The sequence below is a fragment of the Moschus berezovskii genome, chromosome 11, assembly GCF_049115385.1.
Source record: "Moschus berezovskii isolate FMDL1 chromosome 11, NW_MosBer_1.0, whole genome shotgun sequence".
In the NCBI taxonomy this organism is placed as follows: Eukaryota; Metazoa; Chordata; class Mammalia; order Artiodactyla; family Moschidae; genus Moschus; species Moschus berezovskii.
In genome coordinates this window covers 93,182,355-93,209,544 of record NC_142470.1, presented here as the reverse complement: position 1 = coordinate 93,209,544, position 27,190 = coordinate 93,182,355, and the positions used below count along the sequence as shown (strand labels likewise).

The 27,190-nt window shown below is 39.8% G+C and overlaps 1 protein-coding gene across 2 annotated transcripts in view; it reads left to right on the top strand.

The window, feature by feature from the left end:
• The window catches only part of TTC27 (tetratricopeptide repeat domain 27), a 176,963-nt gene that overhangs the window by 61,752 nt on the left and 88,021 nt on the right, over positions 1-27,190 (top strand). For both annotated transcript variants that reach the window (XM_055399033.2, XM_088841553.1), the window contains exons 10-11: positions 10,016-10,129; positions 24,823-24,918. In XM_055399033.2, the coding sequence (XP_055255008.2) occupies positions 10,016-10,129; positions 24,823-24,918 (210 nt within the window). The remainder of the gene's footprint in view (positions 1-10,015; positions 10,130-24,822; positions 24,919-27,190) is intronic.

Genomic DNA, 27,190 nt, shown 5'->3' with positions numbered 1-27,190 from the left:
AAGGAGTAAGCGTCTTTTAATTTCATGGCTGCAATCAGCATCCGCAGTGATTTTGGAGCTGAAAAAATGTCTGACACTGTTTCCACTGTTTCCCCATCTATTTCCCATGAAGTGATGGGACAGATGCCATGATCTTAGCTTTCTGAATGTTGAGCTTCAATCCAACCTTTCCACTCTCCTCTTTGACTTTCATCAAGAGGCTTTTGAGTTCCTCTTCACTTTCTGCCATAAGGGCAGTGTCATCTGCATATCTGAGGTTATTGATATTTCTCCCAGCAATCTTGATTCCAGCTTGTGCTTCTTCCAGCCCAGCATTTCTCATGATCTACTCTGCATATAAGTTAAATAAGCAGGGTGACAGTATACAACCTTGACGTACTCCTTTTCCTATTTGGAACCAGTCTGTTGTTCCATGTCCAGTTCTAACTGTTGCTTCCTGACCTGCATACAGGTTTCTCAAGAGGCAGGTCAGGTGGTCTGGTATTCCCATCTCTTTCAGAATGTTCCACAGTTTATTGTGATCCACACAGTCAAAGACTTTGGCGTAGTCGATGAAGCAAAAATAGATGCTTTTCTGGAACTCTCTTGCTTTCTCCATGATCCAGCGGATGTTGGCAATTTGATCTCTGGTTCCTCTACCTTCTCTAAAACCTGCTTGAACATCTGGAAGTTCACGGTTCACGTATTGCTGAAGCCTGGCTTGGAGAATTTTGACCATGACTTTACTAGCATGTGAGATGAGTGCAATTGTGCGGTAGTTTGAGCATTCTTTGGCATTGCCTTTCTTTGGGATTGGGATGAAGACTGACCTTTTCCAGTCCTGTGGCCACTGCTGAGTTTTCCAAATGTTCTGGCATATTGAGTGCAGCACTTTCACAGCATCATCTTTCAAGATTTGAAATAGCTCAACTGGAATTCCATCACCTCCACTAGCTTTGTTCGTGTGGTCCCTGAATGGCAAACCACTTCAGTATACTTGCCTTGAGAACTCCATGAACAGTATCAAAAGGCAGAATGATAGGATACTGAATGAGGAATTCCCCAGGTCGGTAGGTGCCCAGTATGCTGCTGGAGATCAGTGGAGAAATAACTCCAGAAAGAATGAAGGGATGGAGCCAAAGCAAAACCAATACCCAGTTGTGGATGTGACTGGTAAAAGAAGCAAGTTCCAGTGCTGTAAAGAGCAATATTGCATAGGAACCTGGAATGTTAGGTCCATGAATCAAGGCAAATTGGAAGTGGTCAAACAGGAGATGGCAAGAGTGAACGTAGACATTCTAGGAATCAGTGAACTAAAATGGACTGGAATGGGTGAACTTAACTCAGATGACCATTATGTCTACTACTGTGGGCAGGAATCCGTTAGAAGAAATGGAGTAGCCATCATGGTCAACAAAAAGTCCGAAATGCAGTACTTGGATGCAATCTTAAAAATGACAGAATGATTTCTGTTAGTTTCGAAGACAAACCATTCAATATTACAGTAACCCAAGCCTATGCTCCAACCGGTAACACTGAAGAAGCCGAAGTTGAACGGTTCTATGAAGACCTACAAGACCTTTTAGAACTAACACCCAAAAAAGATGTCCTTTTCATTATTGGGGACTGGAATGCAAAAGTAGGAAGTCAAGAAACACCTGGAGTAACAGGCAAATTTGGCCTTGGAACACGGATAGAAGCAGGGCAAAGGCTAATAGAGTTTTGCCAAGAGAACGTACTGGTCATAGCAAACACCCTCTTCCAATAACACAAGAGAAGACTCTACACATGGACATCACCAGATGGTCAACACCGAAATCAGATTGATTATATTCTTTGCAGCCAAAGATGGAGAAGCTGTATACAGTTAGCAAAAACAAGACCAGGAGCTGACTGTGGCTCAGATCATGAACTCCTTATTGCCAAATTCAGACTGAAATTGAAGAAAGTAGGGAAAACCACTAGACCATTCAGATAGGATCTAAATCAAATCCCTTATGATTATACAGTGGAAGTGAGAAATAGATTTAAGGGACTAGATCTGATAGACAGAGTGCCTGATGAACTCTGGACGGAGGTTCGTGACATTATACAGGAGACAGGGACCAAGACCATTGCCATGGAAAAGAAATGCAAAAAAGCAAAATGGCTGTCTGAGGAGGCTTTACAAATAGCCGTGCAAAGAAGACGAGTGCAAAGCAAAGGAGGAAAGGAAAGATATAAGCATCTGAATGCAGAGTTCCAAAGAATAGCAAGGAGAGATAAGAAAGCCTTCCTCAGAGATTAATGCAAAGAAATAGAGGAAAACAACAGAATAGGAAAAACAAGAGATCTCTTCAAGAAAATTAGAGATTCCAAGGGAACATTTCATGCAAAGATGGGCTCGATAAAGGACAGAAATGGTGTGGACCTAACAGAAGCAGAAGATATTAAGAAGAGGTGGAAAGTACAACTGTGTGGATATATATAATTAAACTGTACACTTGAAGATGGTCAAGAAGGTACATTTTATGTTACATATATCTAACTGCCATTAAAAAAAGATCTTGATAAAGATGAAAGTGAAAGAGGAGAGTGAAAAGGTTAGCTTGAAGCTCAACATTCAGAAAACAAAGATGATGGCATCTTGTCCCATCACTTCATGGAAAATAGATGGAAAAACAGTGGAAACAGTGTCAGACTTTATTTTTTGGGGCTCCAAAATCACTGCAGATGCTGATTGCAGCCATGAAATTAAAAGATGCTTACTCCTTGGAAGGAAAGTTATGACCATCCTTGATAGTATATTAAAAAGCAGAGACATTACTTTGCCAACCAAGGTCCGTCTAGTCAAGGCTATGGTTTTTCCCGTGGTCATGTATGGATGTGAGAGTTGGACTGTGAAGAAAGCTGATCGCCGAAGAATTGATGCTTTTGAACTGTGGTGCTGGAGAAGACTCTTGAGAGTCCCTTGGACTGCAAGGAGATCCAACCAGTCCATTCTAAAGGAGATCAATCCTGGGTGTTCATTGGAGGGACTTATGCTAAAGCTGAAACTGCAATACTTTGGCCACCTCATGCGAAGAGTTGACTCACTGGAAAAGACTCTGATGCTGGGAAAGGTTGGGGGTGGGAGGAGAAGGGGACGACAGAGAATGAGATGGCTGGATGGCATCACCGACTCTGTGGACATGAGTTTGAGTGAACTCCGGGAGTTGGTGATGGACAGGGAGGCCTGGTGTGCTGTGATTCATGGGGTCGCGGAGAGTCGGACACGACTGAGCGACTGAACTGAACTGATAAAGATGAAAGAGGAGAGTGGAAAGTTGGCTTAAAGCTCAACATTCAAAAAACTAATATAATGGCATCTGGTCCCGTCACCTCATGGCAAATAGATGGGGAAACAATGGAAACAGTGGCAGAGTTTATTTTCTTGGGCTCCAGAATCGCTACAGATGGTGACTGTTGCCATAAAATTAAGACGATTGCTCCTTGGAAGAAGAGCAATCACAAACCCAGACAACATGTTAAAAAGCAAAGACATCATTTGCCTACAAAGCTCTATATAGTCAAAGCTATGGTTTTTCCAGTAGTCATATATGGATATGAGAGTTGGACCATAAGTAGGCTGAGCACTGAAGAATTGATGCTTTTGAGCTTTCGTGTTGGTGAAGACCCTTGAGAATCCCTTGGACTGCAAGGAGATTAAACCAGTCAATCCTAAAGGAAATCAACCCTGAATATTCATTGGAAGGACTGATACTGAAGCTCCAATACTTTGGCCACCTGACGTGAAGAGCTAAGTCATTTGAAAAGACCCTGATGCTTGAAAACTTTAAAGGCAGGAGGAGAAGGGGACAACAGAGGTTGAGATGATTGGATGCCATCGCCACTTCAGTGGACGTAGTTTAAGCAAACTCGGGATGGTGAAGGACAGGGAAACCCAGTGTGCTGCTGTCCATAGGGTCGCAAAGAGTCGGACACAACTGAGCGACTGAACAACAGCAACAGGACATTATTTAGAGAAATTGATAAGCACCTAAATAAATGGAGGGATATACAGTATTCATCGGATATACAGTATATATATATATATTCATGGGATATACAGTATTCATATACAGTACTCAATATTGAAATTTCAGGTCTTCTCTAATTAACCTGCGTTATCAATGCAATCCTTAACAGAATCCCAGTGGCTTGATTTTTTTTGTTATTGTTTGCTTTGTTGCTGCTGCTGTTCTTTTGATTTTGTGAAACTCAGGCTGACTTTAAAATTCACATGGAAATTCAGAGTCCTAAGAATAGCTAAGGGAGTCATGAAGAACAGAATTGGAGTGCTTAGGTTGGCAGATACCAAGACTTATTATAAACCTGTATCAGTTAAGACAGCTCAGCATGTAGTGGTTCTTGGACTGGCAGCATCAGCATCACCTGGGAGCTTGTTGGAAATGGAATTTCTCCGGCTTCACTTTACACCCTATTGAAGCCGAGTCTCTGGGGCTGGGGCCAAGGAGTCTGTTTTAACAGTCTCCCTAGATTATTCTTGTGCACTTTGAAGTTTGGAAAACACTGAATTAAGACATTTTGACATGAGGAAATAAAAACTAACCAGTGGAACAGAGAGTCCAAAAAACAGAGCTATACATGCGTGGTTCATCTGACTTATGTCAAAGTTGGCACCGCAGTGCAGTGGGGAAGGGGTCGGCTTTTCGATAAGTGGTACTAGATGATTTATATTTGTATGGAAACAGTCTATCTTAACCCCTATATCATACTAAATATACAAAAGTCAATTCCTGATTGAATATGTAGAAGTGAAAAGCAGAACAGTAAAGTTTTTATGAGGAAACTATAGGAGAACATCTTTGAGACTTTAGGACAGTCAAAAACAACAATAAAGCTCTAACCATAAAACAGAAATGATAAACTAGATTATTATTAATATTAAGCACTTTTTAAAAATTAAAAATGCCATTAATATTTGTAAGCCACTTAGACCAGTGCCTTGCCAGCACAAGTATATGTTGTGTAGGTATTTGTCAAATAAGAATAGTAATCTATCACCCTCCTCCAACAAAATGACAGAGGGCTTGTGTCCAAAAAATAAGAATAGTTAACAAATTATCAAGAAAAATTTTGACAACCCAGTAGAAAACAAGAGGCAAAGGACTTCAGTAGGAACTTATGAGAGATCTAAAATGGTCATTAACATGTTAAAAGGTGCTCAACTTTATTAATCATTAGAGAAATGTGAATTTCTTATAGACATACAAGTTAACTATATGGAATACTACTAAATATTCACCAGAATGGCTAAAATGAAAAAAAAAAAACAACCAGATAGTGTTGAGTGTTGCAAGGTTGTGAAGCAACAAGGACTCTAATGTTTCTAATAAGAGTGTAAAGTAGAAAACCTGTCAGAAGATTGGAGTATTCATGAAAGCTCAATACTCTGACCTAGCAGTTTCACTCCTAAGTGTTAATGCATGTCTAACAGAAATACGTGTTGAGCTAAAGAATCTGTTTCAGAATGTTCATGATGGCACATTCTGGTAGCACATTAGAATATTCATTGGACATCTGGTAGTTCCCACATTGGAAACTACCTAAATGCCCATGAGCAGTATAATGGTTAAATAGATTGTATATTGCAGTGAAATATTATTCAGCAATAAAAATGAACATTCTGCAGCTATATAGAGCATTAAAGCATGTATCACCTGTTTAATTTTCTTTTTGTATATCCCATATTCTGGTTGATTCTTACCTTGTGGGCAGCGTGTTTTGTAAGATATATTAAACAAAGCCTATCTGTAATTACCTTCTTTAGAAAGACTTTCCCAAGTCAGACATCTCCCAGCCAAACAAATGTAAGATAAATGCATTCTTCAGTGATATTATCCAGCCAGTTCTTTCTTTAAAGCTTTTCAAATGTCTGTTTTTCAGATTGTTTTTACTTTCAGCGTTTAGTGAGAATGTTTTGCTTGACCCTCACATTAAAGTCTCAGGCAAACTCTTGTTCTCATGCCAGCATAGAAAACAGTCTGAGTTGGTAGTTTTCCTGAGGCAGATAGCCCCCCACCCCGGCTTTGGTGTGCATATCTTTGAAAGCTGGGGTTTAACTGACAAGCCTACCGCCTTCGCTGGTCTGCCCCTTGATGTTATTAGTAAAGTGACTGTGTGGCTGGGAGCTGGGAGTTTTCCTCAACCTTCTTAGGGTCCCAGACTGGGTCTGAAAATTAAACTGACAAAGATTAACAGGAAAAAAGCACACACATTTACTTAATATAGGTTTTGTATGACATGGGAGCCTTCATAAGGTTATAAGACCTGAAGAAACAGTTCAATTTGAGTATTTTACGCCTGGTGGCTCAGATGGTAAAGAATCTGCCTGCAATGCGGGATACCTGGGTTTGATCCCTGGGTCGGGAAGATCTTCTGGAGGGGGGCATAGCAACCCACTCTAGTATTCTGGCCTGGAGAATCCCCATGGACAGAGGAGCCTGGCGGGCTACAGTCCATGGGGTCGCAGAGGGTTGGACATGACTGAGCGACTAAGCACCTGCTGGGTTTGACGAAGTGTGGGCAGTCATGGAGGAATATGATAGGGCAAAGGTAAGGACTGTTAACTGGGGGAGACTTAGGAAGACTTGTTGGGATTCTCAGCATCCCTTTTTCTTCAGATATAAGGATGCTCCTTTCCTCTGGGTATGAGGGGGTGGGCACCTCTCACAGGAGAGTTTTATGACCTATTTCAGAGGTGAAGTTCAGAGTGATCTTCCTGCTTCTGCTGTTTCCTCAGGGTCCTTCAGCTGAAAATACTAAGTATGCCTGGGTTCCCTATTTTGGAAGTTGCCAGTGGTTAGGGCCATCACCTGTGCCCACTCTAGATGGTGCCTTTCTTCTGAGGGTGAGAGAAAGCTTTGTAGGAGGAGAAGTCCCGGTGGTAGGGGATGTGTTTTTCAGCAGGTACTCTCAAAGGCTTGCTGCTGCTGCTGCTGCTGCTAAGTCGCTTCAGTTGTGTCTGACTCTGTGCGACCCCATAGAGGGCAGCCGACCAGGCTCTGCCGTCCCTGGGATTCTCCAGGCAAGAACACTGGAGTGGGTTGCCATTTCCTTCTCCAATGTGTGAAAGAGAAAAGTGAAAGTGAAGTCGCTCAGTCGTGTCCAACCCTTTGCGACCCCACGGACTGCAGCCTACCAGGCTCCTCCGTCCATGGGATTTTCCAGGCAAGAGTACTGGCTTGTTAAGCATCACCAAATCATGCTTATCATTCATAATCCTCACAAGTTTGTGAGAGATGGGAATTCCTGTTCCTATTTTAGAGAGATGAAAATTGAGATCCTGAGAGGTGAGGTAACTTCCCAGCTAATCACCTCCCTGGGATTCTGATCACGCTCTGGCTGACGTGAGATGATCTGCCCTGTTTTACAGAGTCTTTTCCTAGGTGCTCTTCCATGATGTCATGAGGTTACAGAGACAGTCCCTTTAATAAAATGAAGAGAGAAAGGGCCACCCACTGTAGGTAGGAGAATCACTATGCAGATTTACTTAATGAAAAATGTTTCATTCTTTGTTTTGAACTTAGTTATATTAATAGAAGAATAAGATTACCTAATAGTCATTGCATTAGAATGTAAAATCTCTGAGGGTGGGGACCTTGTTTGTCTTGCTCACTGCTTTGTCCCTGGGGCCTTGTGCACGTTGCCTTGTGCAGAGTAAGTGCTCAAGTGTATTAATGAATGAACACACTTCAGTAAGAATGAATTCTTGTGATTCTTTTTCTTCCTTATTTGTATATTCTTTGTTTACTCCTTCTACTTCCCTTTAATATAGCAGTTTCCTAAAGTTTTTTTTTTTTTTCTTCACTGAATGCTCTACTTACATTGCTCTACCAGTGTTTCCTGGGTGCTGTCATCCTCTTCCTTGGAGAAAGTGTTGAGAAAACAATACAAACGTTCTGCGGCCATAAAAGGTGACATCTTGCTATTTGCAACAACATGGATGGATCTAGAGGGTGTTGTAAGTCAGACAAGAAGGACTACTTGACCTCACTTATATGGTGACCATAAAAAACAAAGCGCAAACAACAAAACAGACTAATAGATTCAGAGAAGAAACAGGTGACTGCCAGAAAGTGAGGTGGGGTGGGCAAAATAGGTAAAGGAGATTAATAGTTACAAACCTCCAGCTATATAATAAATATGTCATGGGGATATAATACCTTTGTATGGGGAAAGATGGTTACTGGACTTATTGGGTGATGTCTTTATACTGTATGTAAATGTCAAATCATCATGTAGTACTCATGAAACTGAAAAAATACTGTATCAACTGTATTTCAGTTTCAAAGTGAAAATGGTTGCAGTTTATGCCCCCCAAAAAAAAATGTGTTGTTTTTGGGAATCGAGACCCCAAAAGTATTAGAATCAACTTTTGCTACTAATGAAGGTGTGACATTGAGCACGTAACCTAATCTATTGTTCTCTTTTTTATTATAAGAAAGTAGGCCTAGATTTGGAATTGAAAATTCCAGTACCCATAGGGGCCAGGCAAATAACAGAAATGATGAAAGTGAGCTGGCCATTCATGGTACAGTAAAGAGTTGGAGAGACTGTGATAGAGTTTATATTCCATTGAAGGACTTATTGGTAACTTTTAATGAGAATTTGGAATTATTAGTGCCTTTAACCAAAAAACAAATAGTTGTGTTGCTTCCCTGGTGGCTCGGTAAGGAATCTGTCTGCCAGTGCAGGAGACAAGAGTTCATGTCCTACATCAGGAAGATCCCCTGGAGAAGGAAATGGCAGCCTACTCCAGTATTCTTGCCTGGAGAGTCCCATGGATAGAGGAGCCTGGCAGGCTACACTCCATGGGGTCGCAAAAGAGTTGGATGCTACTTAGCAACTAAACAACATTTGTATTAGCTTAGCTTCATAATTTTTCAATTTGGCTATGTCTTAGAATTATTTGGAGAGTGTTTTAAAAATCACTGATGCTCAGATCCTGCTCTCAGAGGTCTGATTTACCTTTTAAAAAACCAAAAGTTTCTTCTAATGCACAGCTAGGTTTTGAATGATTCATTGGACTCTAGTTAACTAGGATTTTTTTTATATCAGATTTTTATAAATAAGTATATAAGGTTGTAGTCAACTGTCAAGACAAGTGCTCCTTTTGCCTTTTTTCGAAGCAACCTTCACTGTAAGTTACTGTTGGGGAATGATCACTCAGGGTCACTGTTGGTTTCCATGTCATCAGCAAAGAGCTGGAGTTGTGTTCATTATACTGAGCAGTCCCTACTGTATCAGAATACATTTTCCCCTGTTATTGTGCACCCAGAACTTACTCACCCTCACCCCATGCATTTGTGGACAGATTCAGTGGTTTCTACTGCACTGTCTGAACTGATGGTGGTCACAGCTTTCTCTGGGTCTAGGTTTCAGTGTGTGCATATTCATGATTTTCTTATAAGCCAGTCTTTCTTAAGATGTCCCTTTAGGATAACATTTAACTAAAATTAGAGACTCTCTACCCTAACAGGACTAGAAAGCATTCTCAAAAATGCTAGGATTGTTTCCTTAAACTTTGATGTGCCTTTGCATCAGGAGATTAGGGTATTTTTTAAGTGAAAAGGTACTAGATTTCTAATTATTTGTTTTCATTTGTGAGTTTGGATAATTTTTAAAAACTTATTTCAAAATTGAGAAGTATGGTCTTTAACATTGGTATAATTTAACGAGATAAAAAAGATGTATTAATTAATGGTATGATTTATTCCATTTACTGTTTGGATTATCTGGAAATAATTCTGATTCATTCCTTAAGGAATTTATTCAGTTGAACAGGTCAACTCAGTTAAGTCATGATTCTCCTCAAATGAACACATTCTTTTCCAAAAACATTTGAAAGCACATGTTGTCTTTTATTTTTCGCTGAGATGATTTTCAAATCGTCACTCAACTGTATCCTGATATATTAATTTTGTTATATTCAGAGTGGATTATCCAGTTTATCCATTTCATTTTTGGTCTTTTTTTTTCCCCTCCCCATCAGTGTTTACTTTCACAACCCAAGTTCTGGCCCATTCAGACATCAGCTTTGATCCTCCGGACAAAACTTGAGAGAGGAAGCACACGCCGAGTGGAGCGAGCAATGAGGCAGACACAGGTAAGAATTAATATTGCAATTCTTGTTAGTTTTCCAACTCTTTATTGTTATCATTAACCATGCATGTTTGTTATGAGTATAAAATAATGAGATGGCTTTCATTTTACTCAAACACACTTTATTGGTTGAGAGTGTTGTTCTAGAATTTGCTTGACTCCAAAGCCCAGCTATATACTGAGCTCTGTGACTCTGGTGTTTAACCTCTCTAAAGGAAAGCTGCTCCTCTGCTCAACACTTCTGACACCAAGTGTTTGGGTGTTTCCACACCACGGATGTCTTCACTTCCCTGTTGACATCAATTGGGTGTCCTACAATTTAATTCAATTCTGACACTACGTGGAGTTAGTACAAACCCCATAGATGAAGGGCTTAGTCCCATAAGACTGCCTCCCTTTTCTGATTCTGATTTCAAGTCTGATACTTCTGACTGAATGGCCAGAAACTAGGAGTTTTCATGACCTCCTTCTCAGCTCAGGTTTGATCATTTGCTAGAATGGCTTACAAAACTCAGGGAGACACTTAAATTACTATTACTGATTTATTATGAAGGATATAAGAGCAGCTGAATGAAGAGATTTTGGGGCAAGGTCTGGAAGGGTCCTGAGCAGAGGAGCTTCTGTCTTTGTAGAGCTTAGGGTGCTCTGCCCTCCTGGAACTTGGGTGTGTTTACTACCCTTGGAAGCTCTGTCTATTCATTCTATTAATTTTGAGAGTCTGATATTGAAACACCAACTAAAAGTGGGTTGCTGTTCCCTTTTCCAGGGGATCTTTCTGACCCAAGGATCAAAGCTGGGTCTCCTGCATTAGCAGGAAGATTCTTTGCAGTCTGAGACACCAGGGAAGCCCACTTTAAGTGGTGGTGGTTTAGTCGCTAAGTCGTGTCCGACTCTTGTGACTCCACGGACTGTAGCCTGCCAGACTTCTCTGTCCATGGGATTCTCCAGGCAAGAATAGTGGAGTAGGTTGCCATTTCCTTCTCCTTTCTTTATCATGAGAGCACATCTTTTCCTTCCTTGCTTTAGTATGGTAAAAGCAATATATTATACATATGATCCAAATATGAGGCAAATTAATTGAAACCTCATACATTCAAAGTGAAAGAGAAAGTGTTAGTTGCTCAGTCATGTCCAATTCTTTGCAACTCCATGGATCCCCACCAGGCTCCTCTGTCCATGGGATTCTCCAGGTAAAAATACTAAAGCAGGTAGCCATTCCCTTCTCCAGGGGATCATCCTGACCCAGGCATCGAACCCGGGTCTCCTGCATTGCAGATAGATTCTTTACCATCTGAACCACCAGGGAAGCCCGACATTCATACATCTAACTTTTGTTCAAACAAAAAAAAAATACTTGTGTAAACCAGATGTCATCCTTGTCTAATAATATTCATATTAGTGTTAGATAAACTCAGCTCAGTTGTTGAGGATTAATGTTAGGTTACTTTATGTTCACTATTAAAATAGTTTTGCTGATGAATTTTAATTACCCAGTTATCTCTTAAACCAGTTAAATTTAAATCTGCCCCTCTCCAAGTGGTTATGCCTCTGAAGATGATTGCATGGCAGGAATCTTTTCCTTCACCCTTGAATTTCTGGGAGTTTGAGATTGTAGCAGTTTTTTGTCACTGGAGACTATTCATGCAGCAATTTGACTTTCTTAATGGTAGAAGATAATTGAGATTTCACAACTTTTGAATGAGTATTTTTAGAACATCTGTTCTTGATACTGTATTTTAGCATTTACTAAATTATATTTTATTTGAAAATCTTTCCATCTTCATAGCTGGAATGTGAGCATCTTGAGGGGTCTGAGTCTGTGTCTTACTTATTTTGTATACTCAGAATAGGCACTTGGTGGATGTTTGTTGAATGCCAAATGTTGTATTTATTTATACCCTGCTTTTTACCAACAGAGTATATTAAATACTTCTCTCTCTATCATCATTCAGCTTTTTCCTCATCCCACTATGCTGCTAAACCATGTATGAACCAAAAAAAAAAAAAAAAAATCTAGTCATTTTGAATGACTAGTCATTTTGAATTATCTAGTCATCAGCAGGAATAATTAAGAGTTAGCTGAATTGAAGGTTATATTCTCATCTGGCACTTTAGCAGTCTGAGAGTTGTAGAGCCCGGCCTTTCGAGTATCATTGCAGTCCAGATCTTCAGCCTGGTGCCAAAGCTAACAGGAACAGAGCAGTTGTTGTGATCACACTGAGGGTAAGGTCGTGGTCTTAGCGGGTAGTAATTCACGGTTTGGTTGGTTGTATTTTTTTAAGGGAAAAGAGATAAAGGAATGTCAGTTTTTCTTACAGGGCTTCCTAAAAAATGATAAACTGCAACTACCCTCTGAAGTGATTAGAAGTGATAAGAGACTGGAGTCCATGAATTAACTGTTCGATTAACTGGAAATATGTGTACCAGTCTATGGGAACTTGAGCAGAATTTGTGTCCTCTGTATTACAGGCTGGTCATGTGTTCTACATTCCAGTCTTCGCTCCCGTGTTTTAGTGTCAGAATGTGTTTGTGCTGTGTGATGTTTTTACGTATCTTCTTCATGAAAGTATGTCCACATGTGTTATGCTTGGCAGGCTCAGTATTGACCTTGATATGTGACTGTTTGTGTGGATGGAAAATATATGGCTGCCATTATGGAGCCACTGACTGAGGATGGAGGGTGGGTTGGGGATGTGATCTAGTAGTTCAGGCTGACCTTGGTCTTGTTTGGTTTGCCCAACGAGGCGATGTAGCTTCAAAATTTGAGAAATTGCATTCAATTTTTATACTTAATTTGAATATCCTTTTCCTAAATGCATGGTGCTTATAGAGGACAGATTGAAGCTCAGAGCTTTTCAAGACTCTTTATACTTCTACTTCAGTGCAATTTAAGAACAGGTCTTGGTAAGGAAACTTAAGGGACAAAAACCCAATTCAAACTCCCTATGAAAAGGATTATTTGTGGCTTGTATAGCTGGGAAGTCTAGAGGTATTTCAGTCCCAGAGATAGTTGGATTCAGGGCTCAAACAGATCATCAGGTCTTTCTCTCTTTTCCCATTTCTCTGCTTTTCTCTGCCTGCTTCAGTATCAGAATGTCTGTTGTCAGAAAAGCACCAAATTTTGTTGTCTGTAGCCCTCACAGTCTAAGAGGAAGAGAGATCACATACTGTGGGCAAGGCTGAGCCCCCTAACCTGTGCTTCACTTCCTTCACCTGGAGGATGGAGAGAGCTATCATTCAGATACTGAAGGATTAAATGACTGCATTTAATGCTTGAAATAGTACCTGGCACATAGAAAACCCTCAGCCAATGTTGACTGTTACTCTTATCCTCACTTTAAAGAGGGCACGTCTAGGTACAAGAAAATAAAGCTGTCCAGTCCTTCATAGCTCACTGAAAGCAATCATTACTCCCTGGAAGATCTAAAAACATTGGGATAATGACAGTGCTTCATGTTCAGTGCACTGTGTCCTGCCATTGAGCTTTTCAGATATCTGAAATAAGAAATATTGTCTTCCATTCTAGCTCTGTACTTTACCTGCGTTAATAACCACACGTGGCACTTGAAAGTTAGTGAAAAGCATACCAGAACTTGCTCCTGTGATTGTGCTTTAATTTTATTGGAATCATTGTAGTTACTACTCTTTGTTTAGAACTGTGTGTAGTTACTATCATTTACTGATCACTCAGATGCCAGGTGCTAGATAATCCTAGGAATTAGGTGCTACTTATATTTTTATTGATGAAGATAGTAAAGAGCAGAAAATTTAAGTGACTTACCCAAGATCTAATAGCTGGACTGGAATTCAAACCAGGTCTGCCTTGGGTTTCAAAGTCCGTGCTTTGATTGACCATGTTGCACCCATCTGTGAAAGACTTGGCATCATCTAGAGGAAGGGGGTTAAACCAGCTTAGACAGGAAGAAGTGAACAGAGGCTTTTGTGAGCAAGGCTTGGTGGCAGAACTCAGCGTCTCAGGGCGTACAGTTTAGGTGAGAGGAGGGGAACGTGGAGTGCCAATGATATCAGGATGTGGCCCTGTGTGGGGAAAGAATGCACGTGGGTGAGTGAAGCAGGCCTCTGCTAAGGCCGAGAGAGGAAGCTGCCCAGAGGGAGGCTGGCGGGCTGAACCAGGATGTGAGTTCCCTAACACTAGATTAATAAAAAATAGGTGACAGTTGGTTCATAGATAAGTGAGGTGAAAGAAAGGAGAGGTGATAAAATACTGTTGATAGTAAAAAAAAATTTTTAATCTAGAAAGGTACAGAACAATGAAAACTCAAGAATAGCAGAGGAACTTACTAGTGGGGTGAATAATATACACCACACGTCTAAAGGCACTAAATGCTCACTTCAGGCAGATTCCAGCTGGGGCACTCAAGATTCTTTGACAGAATCAGATTGTGTTGGCTGAACTGACACGTTGGTTTCCCCCAGCACAGCACCCTGTGTACATCTTAAGAGCCTTGTGCAACATTTCCCAAACTTGCCTGAACATATGAACCACTTGCAAGGTGCTTATTAAAATATAGTTCTTTAGCCCAGCCCACATAAATTGAGTGTCCTGTGACGGTGGTGATTATGGTTGCCTTTGGAAGAGCCTACCCCTGGCTGAGACCGGCTGTTAATCTTTAGTAGCTCCAGATGTTTTCCTGTCTCATACCCAGGTCCATACAGAACAGAGACTAAAGGGGCATTTGTCAAGGCCTGGAGGCCAGCATTGTGATTTAACAGGGAACTGAGTTCCGGAAGGAACCTTCGAGGTGTGTGTTACTGAGGGTCACAGACTGGAGCCAGATCGAGCTCACTGAGGAACGGGCGCTCTGCACTGACCGAGACTGCTCAGGAAAGTAGGTGTAGCTATTATTAGATTTGACTGCTCTAACTTTCTTAGAAAGGTTGATATTAGGAATTTAAAGCATTCACTTAGGTTTTAATAATCAATATTCTTCACACTCTTACCCTACTTTCAGACTATAAATAGACTGACTTTTCTCACTGAACTTTTAAGACAAGATAGTGAAGGAGCACTTTCAAGATCTCCTGAGGAAGTTTTGGGAGAAAGTTAGAAGTGGCCAGGGCCTGGGAAAGGCACGTGAGATGGTGCATCTCCCAGTTCTCAGAGGGTGATTGTGGAGCCCTGAGCCTCCTTTAAGACCTTGCAGAGAATCCACAGGTCACAACTATCTTCACAGCAACATTTTTGTTATGTAGTCTCTAAGTCGTGTCTGACTCTTTTGTGACCCCATGGCCTGTAGTCTGCCAAGCTCCTCTGTCCAGGGGAATTCTCCAGGCAAGAATACTGGAGTAGGTTGTCATTTCCTTCTCTAGGGGATTTCGCTGACACAGGGATCGAACCCATGTCTCCTGCTGGGCAAACTGATTCTTTACCACCAGACCACCTGGGAAGCCCCTTCGCAACAATACTGAAATACTGTTTTACCTTGTCACTGTGTTGATACTGAATCAACAGAGGCAATGAGGGTCAAACTGTTGGCCGAACTCTGCACTGTGCTGACAGTCAGCCTGTGCTTCATAGCCATGCATTTCTAGCTTTTAAAAAAAAGACAGTTTTGTTTATGATTGTCTTTGTTAAAGCAGTCAATGTTATTTTATTACATCTTTATCCTTGACAGTTTGCTTTTAAATATTTTATGTGGTGAACTGGGAGGTACTTGGAAAACACTTGTGCTGTGTGAAGTGCACTGGTTATTCCAAGAAAACCGGAACGAACTGCTTTTACCATTGTTGTTGTTCAGTCATAAGTTCTGTCTGACTCTGCAACCCCATGAACTGCAGAACACCAGGCTTTCCCTGTCCTTCACTATCTCCCGGAGTTTGCTCAAGCTCATCTCCATTGAGGCAGTGATGCCATCCAGTCATCTCATCCTCTGTCTTCCCCTCTCCTCCCGCCTTCAGTCTTTCCCAGCATCAGGGTCTTTTCCAGTGAGTCTACTGTTTGCATCAGGTGGCCAGAGTATTGGAGCTTCAGCTTCAGCATTGGTCCTTTCAGTGAAGAGTCAGGGTTGGTTTCCTTTAGGATGGACTGGTTGGATCTCCTTGAAGTCCAAGGGACTCTCGAGTCTTCTCCAGCACCACAGTCCGAAAGCATCAATTCTTCAGTGCTTAGCCTTGTGGTCCAACTCTCACATCTGTACATAACTCCTTGAAAAACCATAGCTTTGACTAATGTGGACCTTTGTTTGCAAAGTAGTGTCTCTGCTTTTGAATATGCTGTCTAGGTTTGTCATAGCTTTTCTTCCAAGGAGCAGCATCTTTTAATTTTATGACTGCAGTCACTGTCCAAAGTGATTTTGGAGTCCAAGAAACTCAAATCTGTCACTATTTCCATTGTTTCCCTATCTGTTTGCCATGAAGTGATGGGACCAGATGCCGTGATCTTCATTTTTTGAATGTTGAGTTTTAACCCAGCTTTTTCACTCTTCTCTTTCACTTCATCAAAAGGCTCTTTAGTTCCTCTTAGCTTTCTGCCATAAGGGTGGTATCATCTGCATATCTGAGGTTATTGATATTTCTCCTGCAATATTGATTCCAGCTCCTGCTTAATCCAGCTTGGCATTTCGCATGATGTACTCTGCATATGAGTTAAATAACCAGGGTGACAATATGAAGCTTTTCCCATGGAACACTGTTTTTACTTTGGTTTTTTTTTTTTACTTTTATACTAAGTATTTTATTGTATGCTGCCATCAGTGTATATAAAATAATTACCCTTGTGAAACAGAAAATTATGAATATTCAGAGAGGTAGACATTAAGGACGGAGAAGGCAATGGCAAGCCACTCCAGTACTATTGCCTAGAAAATCCCATGGATGGAGGAGCCTGGTAGGCTGCAGTCCATGGGGTCGCTAAGGGTCGGACACGACTGAGCAACTTCACTTTCACTTTTCACTTTCACACATTGGAGAAGGAAATGGCAACCCACTCCGGTGTTCTTGCCTGGAGAATCCCAGGGACAGGGGAGCCTGGTAGGCTTCCGTCTATGGGGTCACACAGAGTCGGACACGACTGAAGTGACTTAGCAGCAGCAGCAGCAGACATTAAGGACTGACAAAAGTAGAAGTTTGTATAGTATGACACGTTACAGAGAGGCTTTTGTACAGGCTTCAAATTTAGCTTTCCTTTGAATATTCACTGGTTTATGAAAAGTGTTCTGGAAAACCTTGTCAAGATTCGTCTTACTACAAAAAGGAATAGACTTTCTGGGGCCTGAAGGGATTTGTACTTGAAGATACTCCAGTTAGCAGAGGGTCATGTTGAGCATTCTGCAGACAAAATTGTGTCAAATCTGCAGCTGCCTGGGAAACCTTCACCTGATTGAGCCCGGCCTCTAGCCGGAGCTGCTGCACCACTTTTTTCATAGCCGCGACGCTGGAGGAACCGGACGTGGTGCACTCGAAAGGATGGCAGGTCCGCGGGCCGTCGGCAGCTCTGCCACTGTTTTTACTTTGAAGAACCACTGACAGACTGTGGGTATTCAGACTTGGGTATTATGGCCGAAATTTTCTCAAAAATGATTGAAGTGAGCTTATCACTTCTATTTGTTACCAGTGATAAAATTTTGAGCCTGAAGAAAAGTCTTATATCTTTAGTTATAAACCTGACACTTTCCCATTGCTTCAGTTACTGGGATGAGAGTTTTTATATGAGCTTGCTGGTAATATTAGTGCATGTAATTTTTAATATTATATGAAATATGTGGACATTTGCAAATCTGCACATTTTTCCAAAATGACCAATGCATGATGTGAAAAATCAACCATGGGTAAAAGACCCAGTCAGAGTCTAAGACACATTAGTGAGTGGGTTTGTTTTATGATTTTTTTTTTTATTTAGACCAGTGGATTTACTATAACAGAGTATTTAATATAACAGGAAAACTTTCATTGATAGGATTTCAAATTCCACATTGCAGATAACTCTAAGAAGCTAACCACATGTTGAATTTTGATGTAGTATCGAATAGTATCCAAAATTAACTTTAAAAGCTATTAAAATACTGCTCCCTTTTCCAACTACCAATCTGTGTAAGGTCAAATTTTCTTCATAAATTTCACCCAAAACATCGTATTGCAACAGATTGACTACAGAAGCAGGTATGAGAATCCAGCTGTCATCTGTTAGGCCAGACATTGAATAGAGTTGCAAAAGTGTAAGTCATTGCTAATTGTTTTTTCTTTTCGACTATACCAGTTGGGTTGCAGGATCTAAGTTCCCTAACGAGGGATTGAACCCAGGCCCTCAGCAGTGGAAGTGGAAAGTCCTAACCATTGGACTACCATGAGAGTCCCCAGATTTTGCTAAACTTTTCACGATTTTGTTTTTTGGGAAAAAATAGTTATTTTTCATAAAACATATTATGTAAGTTAATGGAATGGAGTCATTATTTTATTTTAGAATGACCTTATTATTTAAATTTAACTCAGTTTTAATTTCTAATATGATAAATATTGATACATTATAGCCCACATAAACAAAAGCTCTTTATATTCCCTCAGTAATTTACAAGAGTTCAAAGAGGTCCTGACACTGAAAAGATTAACTGCTGAGGTGTGACTAAGGGGAATGCTCCAAGAGCCTTGTCTGCATTTCCTTGAAGACTTCCTCTTTTGTTCATCTCTTTAGTCTAGAATCATAAAAAAGATGTCTAGGCTCTCCTAGCCCCCATTAGTAGACCCAGTTCCTACCAGCCAACACAAGAAAGTCTTCGAAACAGGAAGCAGAAATCTTGGTCAGATCTCCTGACCCTGACTCCCTTATTATGGGATTAGGTTAGAGTTTTCAATATTTTCCAGTGAGAAGCAGCTTTTTATTTTCACAGATCTGACCATTTCCACTTAAGTTAGGAGGTTATGGTTTTGATGAAGCTGCCAGTATAGTGTTTGAAATCAGACGGGCTCTGATTCATAGCTTTAAACTTTGAGCACAGGGGCTTCCCTGGTGATCCACTTCCAATGCAGGGAGCATGGGTTCATTCTCTGGTCAGGGAAACTAAGATCCTGTATGCTGTGCTGCGCAACCAAAAAACTAAAACAAAACAACAGCTAAAAAGAAAAAAATTATACTTTGGGCAAGCCATTTTTTTAATCTCTCTGAGCTGCAGTTCCCTATGCATGAGGTAAAACTGGGTTAGCAATAGGTTTAATGATGATGTTGATACTTAGCAGATGTGTTAATAGGTTTTGATTCTCATTCTCCTTGTTCCTGTTGGAAATTTTCTTAGGCTTGGAAGTTTGAGGTAGCAGTTAACTTGATCACAACTGTTTGTGAATCAGAATTGAATGACTGCAGACTCCTGTCAGAGAGAACTGTTCAACCCAACTGTTGGATATATTTGATTAAGTACAGATTTTTATAATAAATCTCACCCTCCTAGACATATGCATGCATACACAGATTGCACAGAAAAGCAAGGTGATTTGGCATATGATCAGTCATACCTTTTAGATTATCAGCTAATTTTGACTTGGCTCTTCAGAAAGCTGATAAGCACTTAAATATCACACAAGCAAGAAAGAATAGCCTTCATTGGAAGTGTAGGTCCTTAGGGAATAGCTGTGTTTTTTTGAAGATATGTGTGCCATACTTTTAGATATGAGCACATAAATAAAATCTAAATCATACGAGACCTTGTTCCGAATTGTCCTTCAAAATTATCCTAAATCATTCTCCATGTGCTAATTTTAAAATGTAGTCTTGATTTTCTCCAGTTTTTTGGAGGGAAGTTCTTTCTCTGCTGAAAACAGAGAGGGGCCATCGTTGTTTTGTGGGGATTTATTCTTTTATTCCCCATTCCTTAGCGGTGTCCTCTGATCTCTGGTTTCTGGAAGGCTCTAGAGTTGTTATTGTCTGGGGTCAGAGAAACCGTATGCACAGGCACATTGTCTCAACACTGAAAGTATAAATGCTTTGAGGTGGAGTTTGGGGAGAAAAAGACATTAAAAGGGAGTCTTAAAACTTGAAAACAGTTTCATATGCCAGTTTATGCATCATGAATGAAGTTGTCTTTGGTGTGTCCCAGCAGTTGAACCTGGATTTTCTGTCACCTGATTCTCTTATCGTGCCCCCCCCACCCCCCCAGCAACCTCTCAGTCTAGTCTGAGCTAGACTCTTCCTTAACTCTTTTCTCATCATTTTTGTTGTTTATCTACATCTCTGTGTCAACCTTCTTGTGTACAGTCTGCTTGCTTTCAACTCTAATAATTGGTTTAGGGTGTATTTGTGTCTCTCTTTTGCTCTCCATTTTTGATGTTACTATCTTTCCTGAAAAACCAACTTCTCATACCAATTTTAACTTATGACCAAGTGTCCATGACTTTCAGGTGTGAAATACATGAAATTTAGAAACTGGAGAGAGAAAATGGCAAGTGAAAGAGTAGGACACTGCTTTAGAGGTCATTTACCTCAGTTTCTGGGGATGTGTGAAAGCTTGACAGGTATCCATTTGTCTCCGAGCTCCCTGTTTCTGTCCACATTCATACACACACATTAACAGTCGACACTCAGGCTTCCCATTCTGTCCCAGTCTCCTCGGACTTAGCGTCTTGCCTTTGTCTTTCAGACTCCCTGGGTATGGTTTGTCCCTGGGGAATAAACCTGATACTTGTGTTCGGCTAATGGTACCTGAGACTGACAACCTTTTCAAATGCTGGAAATTCAACAAAATACTCTTTCTTAAAATGTTCTAAATTTTTGACTGTGCTGGGTCTTTGTTGCTTGCAGGCGTCTCTCTGGTTGCAGGAAACGGGCTGCTCTCTGGTCGTGGTGCATGGGCTTGTTATCGCAGTGGCATCTCTTGTGGAGCACAGGCGCTAGAGCACAGGGGCTTCAGTAATTGCGGCACGGGGGCTTAGTAGTTGTGGTTCCCGGGCTCTGGAGCACAGGCTCAATAGTTGTGACACTTGGGCTTTGTTGCTCCGTGGCTGTGGGATCATCCTGGATGAAGGATGGAAGCTCTGTCTTCTGCATTGACAGGTGAATTCTTCACCACTGAGCCACCAAGAAAGGCCCAAAATACTCTTGATAAAGGCATATGCTCAGAGTGTCTGAAGTGCAAAAGATCATTTAGAAAATCATGTAGTAGATGAGTGCCTTTGTGCTTAAATGATCTGACTTGTTGTGGGTAGACCTAGAACAGAATTCAGACCACCTCACTTATGTACACTTTTTCCTGTAAAGGACTCCAGTCTATTTGACTATAATTGAATTATTTCAGAATGAGTCACTATAAATAATCCTGCTCTGAAAAACCTAGAGATGAACTGTGACTGAGTCCCTGTATTTTTAGGAGCCTGGTGGGCTGCAGTCCGTGGGGTCGCTAAGGGTCGGACACGACTTCACTTTCACTTTTCACTTTCACACATTGGAGAAGGAAATGGCAACCCACTCCAGTGTTCTTGCCTGGAGAATCCCAGGGACAGGGGAGCCTGGTGGGCTGCCGTCTATGGGGTCACACAGAGTCGGACACGACTGAAGTGACTTAGCAGCAGCAGCAGCAGTAAATAAGAGAGTACTTTGAATTCAGTAGAGGAAATAGACAACTTAATATTTTTGGCTTTGTTGGTGATTGTCATATTTAAGGTAGGAAGAAGTATATTCTATGCTGGAGAGAATAGGTTAGAATTCTGTTTTTAATCTTTATCATACACATGGTCTATTTGAATTCTTACAAAATGTGGCTGTACTTGTTCAGAAGCTTATTTGTGATGTCAAATTCAAATAAATGTTGGTTCTCTACTCTCTACAGCAGTCTGTGCTATTTTGGAGATTATCTGAGAGAATCAGGAGCACTGTGAGGTCAATTAAAAGTGTCTGAGAGTATCTGAAATACATAATGTGCGTGCTAAGTCACTACAGTTGTGTCTGACCCTTTTGTGACCCCATGGTCTGTAGCCTGCCAGTCTTCTCAGTTCATGGGATTTCCCAGGCAAGAATACTGGAGTGGGTTGCCAGTAAATCTGTTTATTAATAAATTGGGAAGTATTTGCTGAGTACTGCTCAATACGTTTTAGCTAGATTGACACAAACACATGAGTTTCGTTTGAAAATCAAATGTTTTAGGTGTAACTAAGACTTCATACAAGTAAGTGTTGGGATGTTGCTTTTGGCATTTAATTATTAAATTGTTGTTCAGTCGCTCAGTCGTGTCTGACTGTGACCCCATGGACTGCATCTCACCAGGCTTCCCTGTCCTGCCCCATCTCCTGGAGCTTGCTCAAAACTCATGTCCATTGAATCGGTGATGCCATCCAACCATCTTGTCCTCTGTGCTTATTAAATAAGCATTATTTATTTTTTCTTTCCAAAGTAAGAAAAAGAATTTGATAAAAAGAAAACTTTGCTCCCTTTTAATGAAGTAATTCAGTGAGCCTTTTATTGATGTATTGTATCCATATGTACTCAGCCAGAAGCTTTTCTTCTCTCTTTCCTCCAACTAAATAGCTTTGGGCAGAAGTATGCAACCTTTTTGTTATTAAGTTTCTCTGAAGTAAGGCCAGAAAACCTTAAAAATATTTTGACCAAGAGGGTTTTAGAAGTCTGGTTATGACTCAATTTGTTCTGACTGATTTGATTGAATAGCGTCTTGGGTTGTCAAAGAAGTGATGTAATGGGTGTTTTCTCATTTGGCAGGATCTTCTTAGGCTAACAAATATATCTTCCACCTCATATAATATAGAGAACTTCCTATTTTCCCCAGCTGAGGAGCAGTTTCCCTGCTCAGAAACTGGTCTCCTTTTCCTGATAGTGGGATTTGTTAGATTCTTGTCCTTTTACGAGGAAGTTTGGATTTACTACCTCTTTTTTTTTTTTAATTTTGAAAGCTAATTTCATTAAAACTTAAAAAAAATTTCAAGCTTACAGAAAAGTTCTAGGTACCAGACCAACTGTCTTTTGTATCCTGAAGTTTTGGAAATTAAGTTGCCAACACAGTGCTTCACCGTTCTCAAATATGTGGATGTTCTTGTTCAGTTGCTAAGTCGTGTCCAGCTCTTCTGCGGCCCCGTAGACTGCTGCACACCAGGCTCCTCTGTCCTTCACTGTCTCCCAGAGTTTGCTCAAACTTATGTCCATTGAGTCAATGATGCCATCCCACCATCTTATTATCCTCTGTCATCCCTTTCTTCATGCCCTCAATCTTTCTCAGCATCAGGGTCTTTACCAGTGAATCCACTCTTCACATCAGGTGGCCATAGTATTGTAGTTTCAACTTTGGCATCACCCCCTCCAGTGAATGTTCAGGACTGATTTCCTTTACGATGGACTGGTTGGATCTCTTTGCAGTCCAAGGGACTCTCAAGAGTCTTCTCCAACACCACAGTTCAAAAGCATCATTTCTTTGGCACTCAGCCTTCTTACGATCCACCTCTAACATCCGTACATGACTGCTGGAAAAACAAAAACTTTGACTAGACGGACCTTTGTTGGCAAAATGATGTCTCTGCTTTTTAATACACTGTCTAGGTTTGTTATAGCTTTTCTTCCAAGGAGCAAGCGTCTTTTAATTTCATGGCTGCAGTCACCGTCCAAAGTGATTTTGGAGCCCTAGAAAATAAAGTATCTCACTGTTTTCCAGTCTATTTGCCATGCAGTGATGGGACCAGGTGCCGTGACCCTAGTTGTTTGAATGTTCCTACATAACCATAATATGTGCATTAACATTGCCGTATTGTTGCCATGTAATCTTTGTAAGACAGACCTGTGAAACCTGGTCGGTTGCCAAAAAGAGAAAATTTGAGTTCTGCGTTATTCAGAAAAGGTCATAATAATGCACAGTTGAAAGTGCTCAGTGTAAAACAGAAAAAACTTGTATATGTCCTAGATGACAAATGAAGAGTCAGGTGAAAATGATCATGGTAATGAGACCACTGTCCATGTGTTTTCTAGGACTCCAGAGTGACTGCATTCATTTTGATGCTGAATATGTGAGGTCTTGTGATGCTCATCTTGTGACCACCAGTTAATGGCAGCCTTTAGCTTTGCATTTGGCCTTGGTCCCCTTTCGTAGAGTCAGCCATCTTTGTCTTGTTGGTCTGCCCGCTGTAGGTTCTGCAGGTTCAGTTACCTAATACAAAGTGCAGGTATTTGAGCCCAGCAGAGAGTTTCCTCAGTGCATGCAGGCTGAAGTTGTTCACTGGTCTTGAGTGAATGTTCTGTTGCTGAAGAGTAAGAGACTTCACCCTCTGTGATCAAATAGACACCCTTTGATTTCATTTTATTCCTGAGAAAATAGTCCTAAATAAAATTCTTCATGTAATTTATCTCTGATTTACATTAGAAAGTGCCATTGTCACAGTGACAGTATGGTTGTGAAATAGATATGCTAAAAACAGTTCTTCTTAGAAAATAGAAAAAATAAAAAGATGGATTAATAAGGCTGCTGCTGCTGCTACTGCTGCTAAGTCACTTCTTTGAAAAAACTACTATAGGAAACCTCAGTTTAAAAAATTGTTTTCTTATTAAGTTTTTAATGTACAAATTACATAAATGTTGATTAAACTTTTTTTTAAACATTCAAGGAAATTCAAGAAAATATTCACACATCACAACACCTTATCAAAGTAACTCATATTCTTTATTGTTTATATGTCTATTTGTAAAACTTTTGCAACAAAAATCTTGTTCATATTAAAAAGTTATTAGTCATATAGATTCTGATTATGATATGTGCTCTTAAGGCTCTTGCAGACCAATTTGAAGATAAGACTACGTCTGTATTGGAACGTCTGAAGATTTTCTATTGCTGTCAAGTGCCACCTCATTGGGCCATTCAGGTATTTTCATTGTTGTCATTGGGTATGGAAAACACTTCCCTTTTGAAAGATAAATGCGTTAGAAAAAAATGACTGTAAATTTATGTTGGAGTTTTCAAATATTTCAACAAAAAGGAAAAGTATCTAGCTGGGGATTGCCAGTTACTTCAAACTGCTATTTGAATGAGGTGATACTAGACTTTTAAAACATTGAAAAGAATGAAACTTGGTTAAATAGAATTCTCGAAATTAAGTAATAGAGCCACAGAAGTCTTCATTTTCAGAATAACTTTTTATGTTTAAAAGCCCTGTAAGGATTTTCTGCTAAAGAATGAACCTTTAAAGCAGATTGTTTGCAAAAGGTAAAATAAAGCATTTATTTGATAGTTGATAATGTGAAATGCCCTTAACTACTTTCCTCTTTCTAACAACGTGAGAACACCTAGTTTAGCTCTTGCCCTGTGAGTTCTCCTGTGTTACAGGTGTCATTCCTCTATTTTGTAAAATTTTATTCACTCAAGACAACTTAGACACCTGGTCTGGTCTCTTAATTTATAATTCTGGTTTTCTTAATCCTTGAAAAAAAAATGGAGGCCCAGGGCAGTTATCAATAACTACACTTTTCCAGTGTTGATCACACAGCAGTTCATAAGCATCTCTAGTTTCCCAACTTTTAGTCTAGTTTGCCTCCTTTCCTTTATCTTCATTGGGTTGTAATTATTCCGGAGAATAACAGCCAGCTTTTACTGCACATTTATTGTGAAGCACGCATTTTTTTCTGCCTTTCACATACACTATCTTATTTTATTGCAACAATTTTGTGAAATAATCCCGAATTACAAACGTGAAAGCTATGGCACAGAGAAGCTAAGTGGAGTGAAATAATGCCAGTCAGAAATTTCTCGATGATTTAGTAACCATTGTCATTGACAGGAAGTAACCAGCTTCCTGTCATCTCTTGTGGATTATGTAGATAGGTAGTGACTTAGAATTATAAATGCCAACCCACAATTCAGTGACTCAGAATCTTCATAAGATTTCTTAGAGTAGATTATTAGTATATTCGTAAGTTCAGGGTAAACGAGAGGGTCTATTGTACATTGGGATTCACTTCATCTACTGAAGACATCTCAATAAAACAGGCACAAAATTTTTTTTCATATCATATCAAAAGGATAGATTCTTCATCAGAAAAGTGTTAACAATTGGAACTTTTTGGCATGTTTTTAACCCTGATCTGTGAAATTTGTTAAGTGCTTTGTCTTTGTACTGTGTGGTTTGTGGTGTATAAACAAATCAAACTCTGAGCTCTTATTATGACAAAACATGTCTGTTGAGGGTATAACTGTTACTTTCTGAACAGGAACATTAGGAAAATTAAATACTGTTCAAATAGGCTCAGTGTTTATTTTATCTCCTTAGGAAGCTGTGGATTTTGGGATCTTTGAGCAGTCAGATAACATCCTCTTTCATTAAGAAATTAAATCAATTTTATTTCATTATAGGGAGTAAGCATATCTTTATATATTATTTTTAAAGATCAGGAAATAATAACACAGTTTATTACAAAACATATTCATCTTTACTCCTTGTTAGCCATATCAGCTTAGATGCCATAACTTTGTCACTATTAGAAAAATTGAACTCCTTACTATATGAGCATTAAGATTTATTCCAGCTTCCACATGTGATGTTCAGTTTTTGAAAATGTCCAATCACATATTCTAAAATAGCCAAATTCTCCTATATTTCATGGGATACAGAAGAATTGAGCCATTACTTTTATTTATTTCTATGTTTATATTTTTATGATATATGTTATATATTAATATGTAATTTTCATTATAAAATGAAATTTTATAATTTCATTTTATTTTCTGAATTTGTTAGTTTGCATGTTCCATGTCTGTCAGCTTTTTAGCTCTTAAATATGGATTGAATTTTACAACCATACCTTACTCACGAGTTTTACCTATTTTTTAAACCTTTTTAATGTTGTTTTTCTATTCCTGCAGGATGGACCACTTATACATTGTTTTTATTTTTGAATATACTTAACCTTCACTCACTTTATCACAATTAGTCCCATTTTATCTGGGACTAATTTAACTGGAAAACTAGGTAGCTAAATTTTTTAGAATGTCCTTATTAAAATAAATTAGTGTTTTCATTTTCCTCAGTTATATATCCAGAAGTAGAATTACTAGATCATATGGTAGCTTTGTTTTCAGTTTCTTGAGGAAGCTTCATATTGTTTTCTATATTGCCTGTACAAATTGACAGTCCTCCCAGC